Below are 14,489 nucleotides of genomic sequence, written 5' to 3'. Positions count from 1 at the left end.
TGTTGTGACAGGTGAGTGAGTGCTGTGCCAGTACCTGCTGTTACTTGCACTCCTGGGGGAACTCCAGCTGGGAATTGGGTGGGAGCAAAACTCAGACCCCTAGAATTCCCCAGGAACTCTTCTGTCTCACACACAGAGTCACACTAAATCCAGAACACTTCCTGTGGCCTCGCACTTCTGTCTAGCTTTCCACCCTAGATATGTATGAATATCTTTGGTGCCCAACAAACCAGAGTGAATCAATAGTTGTACCTAGATCTGCCTATGTCCTTTGCACCAGTGGAATGATACAAAGCTGGTTGAATCTCAGAGAGAGGAACTCACTTGTTTTGTACGGATAGTATTCGATCACCAGGCTGGTATCATCTGAGAAGAGGGTGGCCCCATCCCTGCCTTGGAAGAGGAAGGAGGAGTTCCAGGTTGGTTTCTCTGGGGGTCCACCAGGTTGGGTGACCTTAGATATGGGGGCGAAAAGACGACAGTGTCAAAATATACAGAGAGAAACACCTTATTTAGGGAGCACTGGAGGATGTGTGGGTGGGGGAATTCCTGTCTCTCCTTTGACAATGCAGAGTGTGCAGTAAATCCATGGGACAAGAGGCCTTTATTGATTGACTAAAGGGCATTCCACAGAGCACACAGATTAGAAGCTGTCAAGACTGGGCCTTCAGGCATCAGTGATCCCTGTGTCTCCCCAGGGCTCCCTGCAGCGAATCCAGCCAAGCAGACTCCTGAGGGAGGCTTGTACTGTGCCCCTTCAGGACGCTATGTTCACGGTGACTATTTGCAGGGACAGCAGGTGGCCATTCCAAAACCAGGGAACAATCTATGAATCTAGGGTTGCCAGGTGTCCAGTTTTCGACCAGAACGCCTGGTCGAAAAGGGACCCTGGTGGCTGTAGCCCATAGGATTATTCTGCTAGCTATTATAGTCTACTAATCCAGTCAGCAGTATTAATTAATATGTTTCTTTTTCTGAAATTAATCCATTTTATTCTTATATTTTATCAGTATTAATTCCTTGGAATTTAGAATGTGTTGAAGCATGTGTTTCCTAATAATAAGTTTTGCTGAAATGCTGAAATGGAAGAAGCCTACTGGCCTGTAAGATCCGGTAAGATCTGCTATATAGCAAAAAGTAGAATTAGTTATATGTCAGCATAAAAACTGGGAACCTTTGGCACAGATAAGAATGGTCCCTGAACTTTAGGGAACTAAAGGGAGGAACTATCCACATCACATCACATCACAGGTTTATCCGGCATCTATAACCAGTTGGAAACCGCAGGGTACACCACAAATCGAGGTCGTCAAGAGAGCCTAGGTTGGTAGTTTTGGAGTGAGATAATCCTTATTAATATATTTAGAAAGTAACTGTCATAATCCCCTAACCTATAGGAGAATGGTACTCATACATTTCTTAGGGTATGGAAATAAGATTTGGGTATAGTAGGTTGGGCCGGAATTACATAGGTCAGGATCCTATAAAATACCTTGTAAGAGAGCGCTCTTGAGTTTTTTTAGCTCTTAGGGTCTGCTATGTTCTATATTCTAAGCTCTTAAACTCTCTTTAAGTCCTTACTCTTCTAACTCCTGAAGCTTTGGTTTCTTGGAGTGCTTTTTCCAGTTTTCCTATACTCTGTTCTGTCTTCTATCACGCTATCAGCTCAGCTTGTGCAGTATAGTATAACTACTCAACATTCCTAACTATTGGGGAAGCCAGCACCATCGCGTAATCGGGCATGCCAGGAGTGAGGCTGGTCCTTTACCTCCTATTACCGGGCTCCCAAGGAAGGGTGTGAGTATGTTAGGTTAAGGTACTTATAATAGAAATGTTACCACCAGGAGTTTTGGAATTCTTTTACTGTTTTGCAGTTATAAGCTTCATTGCATTCCTTATTTTTTTGTTAATGTCAATAAAGATTTTATCAATTTGGTATTGTCCTCAGTGAACGCGTTCTTGCCAAGCATCCCGAGAGTCCTCTCCCGATATAGAAAGTTCTTGAACTCTGTAGTCTGAATTGGACAAGAACCTATAAACCTTCTGGTCGGATGCGATCAGTGGCGAGCCATAAAAACTAACTCATCAAATTCAGGTCAACATGGCTCTGGTCAGCACCACCGACCAGGCCATTAAAAGTCCGGTTGGCGGTGCTGTAGGTCTAAGGTAGGCTAGTCCCTACCTGTCCTGGCACTGCGCTGTGCCCCGGAAGCTGCCAGCAGGTCTTCCCTAGGCGGGGAGGGAGAGGGGCATGGGGCTCCGCGCTGCTGTCCTCGCCCCGATAACTGGCTCTGCACTCCCATTGGCCAGAAACTGAAGCCAATGGGGGCTGGGGGAAAGGTGCCTGTGGGTGAGAGCAGCGCACGGAGGCTCCTGCCCCCCCGTAACTAGGAGCCGAACCTACTGGCTGCTTCCAGGGCACAGCACGAAGCGAGGACATGTAGGGACTAGCCAGTCTGCCTTAGCCCCGCTGTGTTGCTGACTGGAAGCCACCCGAGGTAAGCCTGCACCCCTACCCTGAGCCCCAAACCCCTGCCCCAGCCCTGAGCCCCCCAAAACCTAGAGCCCCCTCCTGAACCCCAAACCCCTCATCCCCGGCCCCACCTCAGATCCTGCACGCCCAGCCAGAGCCCTCAACCCCCTGCACCCCAACCCCCTGCCTCAACCTGCAGACTCCTCATGCACTCCAAATCCTTTGGCCCCATTCCCCAGCCTGGAGCCCCCTCCTGCACCCCAAACCCCTCATTCACGGCCCCACCCCAGAGCCCGCACCCACAGCCAGAGCCTTCATCCCCCTGCACCTCACCTCCCTGCCCCTGCCTGGAGCCCCTCCCACACTCCAAACCCCTCATTCCCGGGCCCACCCCAGAGCCTGCACCCCAGCCAGATCTGTCACCTCCCTGCACTCCTGCCCCAGCCCGGAGCCATCATTTCTGGCCCCACCCCTGAACCTGCACCCCCAGCCCAGAGCCTGTACCCTCTCCCATACCCCAACTCCCTGCCTCAGCCCAGAGCCCCCTCCCAAATTCTGAACCCCTTGGCTCCATCCCCCAGCCCAGAGTCCCCTTCTGCACCCCAAACCCCTCATCCCTGGCCCCACCCAAGAGCCCGCACCCCCAGCCGGAACCCTCAGTCCCTCCCGCATCCCAACCCACTGTCTCAGCCCGGAGCCCCCTCCCGCACCCTGAACTCCTCGTTTCTGGCCCCACCCCGGAGCCCTCACCCCCTCCCGCACTCCAACCCCCTGAGCCAGCCCGGTGAAAATGAGCGAGTGAGTGAGGGTGAGGAGATCAAGCAACAGAGGGACGGGGGAATGGAGTGAGTGGGGGCAGGGCCTCAGAGGAGGGGTGGGGCAGGGACGGGGCAAGGGTGTTCAGTTTTGTACTAGTAGAAAGTTGGCAATCCTAGGTCACCAGGCTGCTGAATCTGAAAGTCCTTCGGTTAGCACAGAGATATAAAGGTTAAGACATAGCCTGTCTGGCCAAGCCACAGCAACCAGTCAGCCAAACTGCTATGCACTTCATGTCAGGCTCTGTCTCTGACTCCTTCTCAGTCCAAGGTGAGAGGCCTGTGTCTTTTCAGAGAGCCACCCTTAACCTCACCATCCAACCTCACCTTTCTCTTTGGTCTCCAGCTGGGGCCTTGGCTCTGCTTCCCTGCTGATAGGTGGATGGGGACTTCCTTCCTCTTGGCGGTTGACTACCAGGGGTCAATGTCCTGGCCCCTGGGGGTTTCCTGCTGTCTTTATTTGGACATGATTCAGAGCCAGCTGGTTCCTTAATGACCCATTCATTCCACCCCAGACAGCATGGTGGCACACACATCTCATATCTCCTGATCTGCCCCAAGAGCAGACTTAAACCTTCCTTCCCTCCCCCTCTCTGGGCAAAGTACAGTGGGAAACTGAGGCACACATAGGCCTCTTTAAAAGATTACAGAAAATTCCACTTTGGCACAGAGGCCTATGAGGGTCAATGTTCCACAGTGGCGTAAAGCCCTCACTTTCTACCATGGCTTGAAGCCTCCCCAGACAGCCCAAGTGGGACACAGGACTCTGAGTGCGCCCTGCTTCCGGGTTCCCAGTTCTCCCTCCTCTGAGAGCCCAGCCAGATCCTGTGACAGTCGGTACCCCCCATAAGGCTTTATGGAGATATGCTTATGTATGTGTATATATATATAACATAACTAGACTGTGTTGTATGCTACATATGCCATGTAACATATCTCTCTAAAGGTTATGATCTACTGAATCTATTAATCCTATTTGTATGCATGTATCATTTTTGTACTCAAAGTTATGAATATTGGCCGTGTACTGGCTTGATTTCTAAATAACCTTAGTAGAGCATTTGGTCAGTTCCTGGAGAAAGGAATTTGCAAAGTTAAGTGTCCAATCAGGAAGCACTTAAGGAACAATGCATCTTGGAATGCTCCAATCCACATAAGAAGTCTTCCTGGAGACATTCAAGATACCATGTGGGCAATGGCTTCTGCCTGTAAAAACTGTGAGTCATGCTTGGACATGTGACTTGCCCAGGTGACTCCAGAACTCCATCTTGGAGCTGGACTTTGCATAGGAGAGAGGAGAGGGTCTCCACCCACAAGAGAAAGTCTATTTAAGCCTGTGGGAGACCCCTCCATTTTGTCTTCAGATGGCTAAAGAGAGAGCCTCTCCACCCCCAAAGATACCTGAAAGAAACTGGAACAAAGGACAGTGACTGCAAGGGGTGTGAGTGATTGCTGGACCCAGACTAAAAGGAGATTAGTCTGTAAAAGGAAGCATTCTGGAACTGGTGAGGATTTTATCTGTATTTAGTTGAATTAGACATAGGCCTGGTCTACACTACGAGTTTAGGTCGACTTTAGCAGCGTTAAATCAAATTAAGCCTGGGCACGTTCACACGACGAAGCCCTTTCTTTCGATTTAAAGGGCCCTTTAAACCGGTTTCTTTACTCCACCTCCGACGAGGGGATTAGCGATAAAATCGGCCTTAGCGGGTCGGAATTGGGGTAGTGTGGACGGAATTCGACGTTATTGGCCTCCGGGAGCTATCCCACAGTGCTTCATTGTGACCGCTCTGGACAGCACTCTCAACTCAGATGCACTGACCAGGTAGACAGGAAAAGCCCCACGAACGTTTGAATTTCATTTCCTGTTTGCCCAGCGTGGAGAGCACAGGTGACCACGCAGAGCTCATCAGCACAGGTAACCGTGATGGAGTCCCAGGATCGCAAAAGAGCTCCAGCATGGACTGAATGGGAGGTACGGGATCTGCTCGCCATATGGGGAGATGAATCAGTGCTAGCTGAACTCCGTAGCAGTAAAAGAAATGGCAAAATATTAGAAAAGGTCTCCAAGGCCATGAAGGACAGAGGCCATAACAGGGAAGCACAGCAGTGCCGTGTGAAAATTAAGGAGCTACGGCAAGCCTACCACAAAGCCAGAGAAGCGAACGGAAGGTCCGGGGCAGAGCTGCAAACTTGCCACTTCTACGCGGAGCTGCATGCCATTCTAGGGGGTGCAGCCACCACTACCCCAACCGTGTGCTATGACTCCCTCACTGGAGAAACACACAGGGAAGAGGGTTCGGGGTACGAGGAAGATGAGGATGGAGGTAATGTAGACAGCTCACAGCAGCAAGGAAGCGGAGAAACCGGTTCCCCAACAGCCAGGATATGTTTGTCACCCTGGACCTGGAACCAGTAACCCCCAAACTCACCCAAGACCCTGAGGGCACACAGGGGACCTCTGGTGAGTGTACCTTTGTAAATATTACACATGGTTTAAAAGCAAGCGTGTTTAATGATTAATGATTAATTTGCCCTGGCAATCGCGGCCAGTACATCTACTGGAAAAGTCTGTTAACGTGTATGGGGATGGAGCGGAAATCCTCCAGGGACATCTCCAGAAAGCTCTCCTTCATGTACTCCCAAAGCCTTTGCAAAAGGTTTCTGGGGAGGGCTGCCTTATCCCGTCCGCCATGGTAGGACACTTTACCATGCCAGACCAGTAGCCCATAGTCTGGAATCATTGCATAACAAAGCATTGTAGCGTATGGTCCCGGTGTTTGCTGGCATGCAGACAACATCCATTCCTTATCGCTCTTTGTTATCCTCAGGAGAGTGATATCATTCACGGTCACCTGGTTGAAATGGGGCGATTTTATTAAGGGACATTCAGAAGTGCCCGTTCCTGCTCTGCTGAACAGAAATGTTCCCCGCTGTTAGCCACGCGGTGGGGGGAGGGGTGAAGTGATCATCCCAGAGAATTGGGGGGGGGGGGGGCGGGGGGGTTAGTTGGGTTTGTGCTGCACGTTAACCTGGAAACCACAGCCCCTCCTTTTACATTGCAAACCCATTTTAAATGGCCAACCCAATTCATGCTTGATATGGGAAATGAGGGCGCTGCTGTTTGAAACCATTCCCACATGTTAAGAAGGTTAAAAAAGCCAAGACTGTGGCTTACCATGGCTGCCTGCAAGCCGAAATCTGTTGCCTGGCACTGTGTGAGTGATCTCTCACACGAAACCGGCAGGCCCTCACTATAAGAGGAAAAATGCGACCTTGTAACGAAAGCACATGTGCTGTGCAACGTGAACAGCAAAATTTAACGTGAAAGAGTGTACCCATTGTTTTCTAAAATGTGTCTTTTTTTAACCACCTCTCCCTTCTCCTCCACCAGCTGCAAATGTTTCTCCTTCACAGAGGCTAGTGAAGATTAGAAAGAGAAAACGGAGGACACGGGACGATATGTTCACGGAGCTCCAGATGTCCTCCCACGCTGAAAGAGCACAGCAGAATGCGTGGAGGCAGTCAATGTCAGACTTCAGAAAAGCACAATATGAACGAGAGGAGAGGTGGCGGGTTGAATCGCGGGATGAACAGAGCAAGTTGCGGGCTGAAGAGGATAGGTGGCGTCAGCTTGCAGACAGAAGGCAAGAGTCGATGCTCCGGCTGCTGGAGCATCAAACTGATATGCTCCAGCGTACGGTTGAGCTGCAGGAAAGGCAGCAGGAGCAGAGACCGCCGCTACAGCCCCTGTGTAACTAACAGCCCTCCTCCCCAAGTTCCATAGCCTCCTCACCCAGACGCCCAAGAACACGGTGGGGGGGCCTCCGGCCACCCAGTCACTCCACCCCACATGATTGCCCGAGCATCAGAAGGCTGGCAGTTTTAAAATGCAGTGTGTCCTTTTCCTTCCCTTCTCCCCCACCCATCCCGGGATACCTTGGCAATTATCCCCCTAGTTGTGTGATGAATTAATAAAGAATGCATGAATGTGAAGTAACAATGACTGTATTGCCTCTGCAAGCGGTGCTCGAAGTGGGGAGGGGAGGCTGGGGTGGTTGGTTTACAGGGAAGTAGAGTGAACCGGGTGGGGGGGGGGGCGGAGGGTTCATCAAGGAGAAACAAACAGAAGTTTCACACTGTAGCCTGGCCAGTCACAAAACTCGTTTTCAAAGCTTCTCTGATGCGCACCGCGCCCTGCTGTGCTCCTCTAACCGCCCTGGTGTCTGGCTGCGCGTAATCAGCAGCCAGGCGATTTGCCTCAACCTCCCATCCCGCCATAAATGTCTCCCCCTTACTCTCACAGATATTGTGGAGCACACAGCAAGCAGCAATAACAATGGGGATATTCTTTTCGCTGAGGTCTGAGCGAGTCAGTAAGCTGCGCCAGCGCGCTTTTAAACGTCCAAATGCACATTCCACCACCATTCGGCACTTGGTCAGCCTGTAGTTGAACAGGTCCTGACTACTGTCCAGGCTGCCTGTGTACGGCTTCATGAGCCATGGCATTAAGGGGTAGGCTGGGTCCCCAAGGATCACGATAGGTATTTCAACATCCCCAATGGTTACTTTCTGGTCCGGGAAGAAAGTCCCTTCCTCCAGCTTTCAAAACAGAGCAGAGTGCCTGAAGACGCGAGCATCATGTACCTTTCCTGGCCATCCCACGTTGATGTTAGTGAAACATCCCTTGTGATCCACCAGGGCTTGCAGCAGCACTGAAAAGTACCCTTTGCGGTTTATGTACTCAGTGGCTTGGTGCTCCAGTGCCAAGATAGGGATATGGGTTCCGTCTATGGCCCCACCACAGTTTGGGAATCCCATTGCAGCAAAGCCATCCACTATGGCCTGCACGTTTCTCAGAGTCACTGCCCTTGATATCACCAGGTCTTTCATTGCCCTGGCAACTTGGATCACAGCAGCCCCCACCGTAGATTTGCCCACTCCAAATTGATTCCCGACTGACCGGTAGCTGTCTGGCGTTGCAAGCTTCCACAGGGCTATCGCCACTCACTTCTCAACTGTGAGGGCTGCTCTCATCTTGGTATCCTGGCGTTTCAGGGCAGGGGAAAGCGAGTCACAAAGTTCCATGAAAGGGCCCTTACGCATGCGAAAGTTTCGCAGCCACTGGGAATCGTCCCACACCTGCAGCACGATGCGGTCCTACCAGTCTGTGCTTGTTTCCCGTGCCCAGAATCGGCGTTCCACGGCATGAACCTACCCCAGTAACACCATGATTTCCACATTGCTGGGGCCTGTGCCTTGTGAGAGGTCTATGTCCATGTCAATTTCCTCATCACTCTCGTCGCCGCGCTGCAATCGCCTCCTCGGCTGGTCCGGGTTTCGCTTTGGCATGTCCTGGCTCTGCATATACTCCAGGACAATGCGCGTGGTGTTCATAGTGCTCATAATTGCCGCGGTGATCTGAGCGGGCTCCATGATCCCAGTGCTAGCTATGGCGCCTGGTCAGAATAAAGGCGCGAAACTAGTATCTGACGGACCAGGGGAAGGAGGGAGGGAGGGCCGAGTGACGACATGGCGTACAGGTACAGGGAATTAAAATCAAGAAAGGTGGCTGTGCATCAGGGAGAAACATAAACAACTGTCACACAGAATGCCCCCCCCCAAAGATTAAACTCAAAACCCTGGGTTTAGCAGGCCGTTGATTTCACGGAGGGAGGGGAAACAAATGAATACAGAACAAATCTATTTTTTACATCTTAAGCTGGCAGCCGACGGTGCAGCATGACTGATAGCCACTGCAGTACGATGACGATGGATACCAGTCGTAATATAACATCTTCTGTCAAAAGGCAAGGGGCTGCTGTTGTGTAGCAATGCAGCCTCACGTCTGCCAGCCCCACGTCTGCCAGCACCCAGATCGCCCTTGGCCTCTTCTGGGTGCTTAGCAGAAAATACTGGGCGACTGGCAGAAAATAGCATACTATGACTGATAGCCGTCATCATCGAGACAGTTGCATGTCTGCCCAGGTGCCCATGATTGACAGCCACTGCAGTACGACGACGATGGATACCAATCATAATATACCATCTTCTATCAAAAGGCAAGGGGCTGGTGCAATGCAGCTCTACGGCTGCCAGTCCCACGGCTACCAGTCACGCTGCACCGTCTACCGCCAAAAGGCAGTTAGCTGCTGCTGCTGTGTAGCAATGCAGTACCACGTCTGCCGGCACCCAGATGACATATGGTGACTGTGAGCTGATCTGAGCGGGCTCCATGCTTGCCGTGGTATGTTGTCTGCACAGGTAACCCAGGTAAAAAGGCGCGAATCTATTGTCTGCCGGTGCTCTGACGGAAAGGGAGGGGCCTGATGACATGTACCCAGAACCCCCCATGACACTGTTTTGCATCATTCAGGCACTGGGATCTCAACCCAGAATTCCAATGGGTGGCGGAGACTGCGGGAACTGTGGGATAGCTACCCATAGTGCAATGCTCCGGAAGTCGACGCTAGCCTCAGTACTGTGGACGCGGTCCACCGACTAGAGCACTTAGAGCATTTTATGTGGGGACACACACAATCGGCTGTATACAACCGATTTCTATAAAACCGGCTTCTATAAATTCGACCTAATTTCATAGTGTAGACATACTCATAAACTGGTGTGTTTTATTTTACTTGGTAATTCACTTTGTTCTGTCTATCACTACTTGGAACCACTTAAATCCTACTTTCTGTATTTAATAAAATCACTTTTTACTTATTAATTAACCCAGAGTATGTATTAATACCTGTGGGGGCAAACAGCTGTGCATATCTCTCTATCAGTGTTATAGAGGGTGAACAATTTATAAGTTTATCCTCTATAAGCTTTGTACAGGGTAAAACGGATTTATTTGGGTTTTACACCCCATTGGGAGTTGGGCATCTGAGTGTTAAAGACAAGAACACTTCTGTAAGCTGCTTTCAGTTAAGTCTGCAGCTTTGGGGCAAGAAATTCAGACCCTGGGTCTGTGTTGGAGCAGACGGGCATGTCTGGCTCAGCAAGACATGGTGCTGGGGCCCCGAGCTGGCAGAGAAAGCAGAGGCAGAAGTAGTCTTGGCACATCAGGTGGCAGCTCCCAAGGGGGTTTCTGTGATCCAACCCGTTACAGATCCCTCCTCTGCAACAGGCCTGGGCCCACCCTTGCCATGGGCTGGGGGAAAGGAGGACTCTCTGATGGTTCATATTAGCTCTACTGTGTTTAGCATGCCCCTCCTCCACAGACCTTTGAGGGCACCGGGTGGCTCTGTGTGTGGGGTGGGATGGATGAGCGCACACGCACACACTCTAGTAAGGGGCTTTTGGCACAGAGGGTTTTGGAGAGGCATATGAGGCTTTGTGCACTGGGATTGCAACAGGGGAAGGGTATATGAATGGATATTCTTCCTGAATGACGCCTGGGTGCCAGGGAGTGCCAGGGCAGATCTGTGGGAATGGAGTGAGAAGCTATGGCCTCCTTCCCTCACATTGAATGAGAAACAGTAGGGCACATCCATCCCCAGTGCATCTCTACCCATCGCAGCTCCAGGGATGAATTTGGTTCAGCATGCTGGAATCTTAAGGCCCATCATCAGCCATGCTTTAGCAATGTGGGATGGGAAAGTGACGCTCATGGAAACAGGACTTGGGGCCACCTCCTCATCAGCTGAGCTCCACTGCCTCCAGCAGAAGGATGCCAGCTGACACCAGTGGAGGGTCAGACCACAGCCTGCTCTCTCCTGCCCAGATCCCCAGCACTTCCCCCCTTTCTGAGAAGCAGACTTTACCAGCCATGTTTCTTCAGGGCAAGTGAAATAAGCCTGTCTTTGCTTCAATCGATCTTGCTTCCCTCTCCCTCCATACTGTGTTCACAGCTCTCTGCTTTATTTAAAGAAATCCAGGTTGTTTGAAATTGTTTTCCTCAAGGCTTCAACTCCGGCTATGTCTCTCTCTCCATCTCTCTCTCTCAGGAATATGCATCTAGATATTTCTTGTCAGATTCCTCTATCTTCGCGGTACTAAAGGGCAGAACCAATAAGAACACTCCCACTCTCCCATCGTTAAACCAGAAATCAACATTCATTGATGATGCTTTGGGATTTTTCCATCTCTACTAGGGGAAAATCAAATCTATTCCAGTCCCCCAAGCAATGTGCTATGGCTAGATGGACCCCTGTGCTTCCAACATGCCATGCCGGCGTAAGGGGATAAGCCACATTAATGGATGCAGCATGCTTCAAAGGACTGGGAGGATATGTGGGATTGCTCCTGCTGGGGGAAGGGCGGAGGAGAGAATCCTCTTGCCCCTCCAGCTGGATTCATATTGCAAGCTCAGATGGAGGTGAAGGGGTTAAGCTCTGTGGGCTCTCTATCCCAGTAACACTGCCAGAGTTCAGTGGGGAGAGAAGCAAGCCACTGAGGATTAGCTTGTTTGCATGTTAAAGGGAGCAGGTGCCTCAGAGCAGCAAAGAATTCACCAGTTGGGAGCCTGGATGGGAGGAGCTCTGAAATCCCAGTGGCTTCTCCCCTAGCATGGTTTGCCCCTATATTCCCATGGTCCCAGCAGGTGCTGCTGGAAATACCTCCCTGGGAGTGTAGGGAGCTGGGGAAGAGATACCTCCTGGGGTGCTGTTAGAAGAGGCACGTGCAGGCAAGCTGGGAGTTTGTGGAGTACCTGAGTACTGTCCCATTGCGAAAATGGAGCAGTCAATGCAGGGCTTGGAGAATCTCCAGGGCTTTGCCTGGTCCCTGAGCCAGAGAGAGCTGCACTGGGGCAATTCACTGCAGGATGGAAGCAAAGAGTTTGGGGGAAATGGATGCAACACATGCCATATGCACAGCAGTTCTGTCCTGTGGCCCAGAACCATGGAGACAGTGTTCTTTAGAGGCTAGGATAGAATGGGAATCAAGACCCCTGGGTTCTATTCCCACCTCTGCCACTGGTTAGCCACATGATCTTGAGCAACACAGCCATCTAGGAACCACTCAGTGTCCTCAAAATGTATACATTTGGGGATACTGAAACCCCACAACACACTTGCACTGAAGCCAGAAAGGAAAGGAGCCAGCTAATAATTAGCCATTAGGCCTGCCAAGTTCATTAAACACCCCATAGAGTGCAACTGTTACCCATAGTGAGCACAGGCTCACTACCCTTGTGAACTTCTCCCCTTTCATGATCTCTAAGGTGGGAGGCCATGGGGCAGAAGGACTTGTTAGCAAAGCACTCAGTCTTCCTGTTCCTGGGGATAGATGGCTCCTGCAGCCCAACACTCAGTCAGTGTGTTCCTGGGGTGCATGGCTGTCTCCTGTTAATAGAGAATTCAATCTGCCTGTTCTTTGGGGTGTATGGTTGTAGCTTGCTACTGCAGCCTAGCACCCAGCCGGCATGTTCTGGGATGTATGGCTGTGGCCTATTAGTAGAGAACTCAAGTTGCTTGTCCCTAAGGGTGTGTTGTCCATTTTCCATATGCCTGTTACCTCCGTGGAGCAGGGGTGATGCTTTGGTGTCTGGTACAGTGCAGGACTGTTGGTGCCTAAAATACAAACAGCACCAGCACCTCTGGCTTGCTACAGACTCCCAGGCGAAGCATATTGCACCTAGTTTAATATTTGCTGCTTCTTTTTTTAACCAGATCTGGATCAAAACTAGAATCATGAATCCTCATCTGACTGAATTTCAGGGAAGTCACTTTCAAATCCCTAGATCCCAATTTGTTACTGTAGAGCTTGATCAGATCTGAATCTACCAGGGGTCAAGACAGTGGAGACCTCATAAAGAGCCACTGATCTTATGAGATCACAACCATTTGTGGGCAAAAGGGTCTCAAGAACAGCTGGAATAATTTCAGGGCTGTTCAATCCAAAACTTTGTGCTAATGCTGTGAGCATGAACTCCGCTACCAAGCTAAGCCAAGTCCAGATTCAGCCCAGCTCTGTTTACAACTGTCAAAGTAAAGAAATAAATTGTGCAAGAGGATGACAATGTGACCCCAAATGCCGGCATGTTTGCAGCCAGTCAGTCCTCCTGTGGGTTTTGATATCACCGCCCAGTGCACTAACGCTATGGGAGGAAGAGAGGCGGGGAGGGACAATGGGGATATCTGAGCACCACTGACAGTCAGAAATCTCCCCCTCTACATAGCACAAACGTAGACATCCCTACCATAGCTTTAACTACAACCCTGTGCTTTAACGCAGACACAAGATACTCTTTCTACACTGGGCAGAGTCATCTCACCTGCTGTGTTTTGCTCCTTAGGCTAAAGATATTGTGCCAACATAAAATAAAAGGCAGATGGGTTTAGCTCTGTCTGCTGTGTCGCATCAATTTCCATCCTAGTTCCCAAGCTCCCGTCCTGTTGGAAATTGGTTCTACACAGCCCTGACTGGCTTGGGGATAAGGCATAACCTTCCCAGAGATTCTCTGAGCCCTGTTTTGATCACTCAGTTTTCACAGTGGATCAGCAAAAACAGCACTCAAATTTCCTTTTCTCCCCACCTGCACCATGTCTTACCAGAGCTGGTGGATACATACTGGGCCCCAGCAGAAATTGGGTCAGAACATTGGACTGGGACCACCAATCGTTCTTACTTTTCTAGGGACATTTAACAAAGTGGTTCTCACTAGAGAGAAAGGATGGTTCAGTGGTTAGGGTGCTGACCTGGGACTTGAGAAATGTGCTCACCACAGACTCCTGTGTGACCTTGGGCAAGCTGGCCTCAGTTCCCATCTGTAAAATGGGGATAACAGCACTGCCCTGCCTCCCAGAGGTGTTTGTGAAGATAAACAGATTAAAGACTGTGAGGTGCTTAGATACTGCGGTGTTGGGGCACACCTTAGAGACGTGGTTCTCAAACAGAGATCTGAAGACCTCTGGGGGTCTGTGAGCAGGTTTCAGGGGGTCTGCTAAAGTAAACCAGAGAGCAGGGCTGATATTAGACTCATTGGGCCAAGGGCAGAAAGCCAAAGCCCGAGCAACTTAGCTTCACAGAGCCCACTATGGTATCTGGCCATGGGCAACTACCCTCATTGCTACCCCCTAACGCCAGCCCTGGCTTTTACTCTCCTGACTGGCACAGATTGGGCCACCGTGTTTTTATAGCATGTTGGGGGGGGGGGGAGGGGAGCTCTGAAAGAAAAAGGTGGAGAACCCCTGCTTTAGACAGCTTTTAGCATTAGAATCTCCTGTGCCTAGCAGCATGAGGCAACTCATTTC

The 14,489-nt window shown here is 50.7% G+C and overlaps 1 protein-coding gene across 17 annotated transcripts in view; it reads right to left on the bottom strand.

The window, feature by feature from the left end:
• Positions 1-14,489, bottom strand: part of CCDC33 (coiled-coil domain containing 33) — a 323,029-nt gene that overhangs the window by 152,071 nt on the left and 156,469 nt on the right. For all 17 annotated transcript variants that reach the window (XR_010591116.1, XR_010591117.1, XR_010591115.1 and 14 more), the window contains one exon: positions 325-454. Coding sequence is in view for 14 of the 17 variants with exons in the window: in XM_042851567.2 (XP_042707501.2) it covers positions 325-454 (130 nt within the window). In the remaining 3 variants the exon portion in view is untranslated. The remainder of the gene's footprint in view (positions 1-324; positions 455-14,489) is intronic.

Source organism: Chrysemys picta, chromosome 10 (genome assembly GCF_011386835.1).
Source record: "Chrysemys picta bellii isolate R12L10 chromosome 10, ASM1138683v2, whole genome shotgun sequence".
Classification (NCBI taxonomy): Eukaryota; Metazoa; Chordata; order Testudines; family Emydidae; genus Chrysemys; species Chrysemys picta.
Note: the sequence above shows the minus strand (reverse complement) of the source record. Positions and strands in the feature narration are given on the sequence as shown.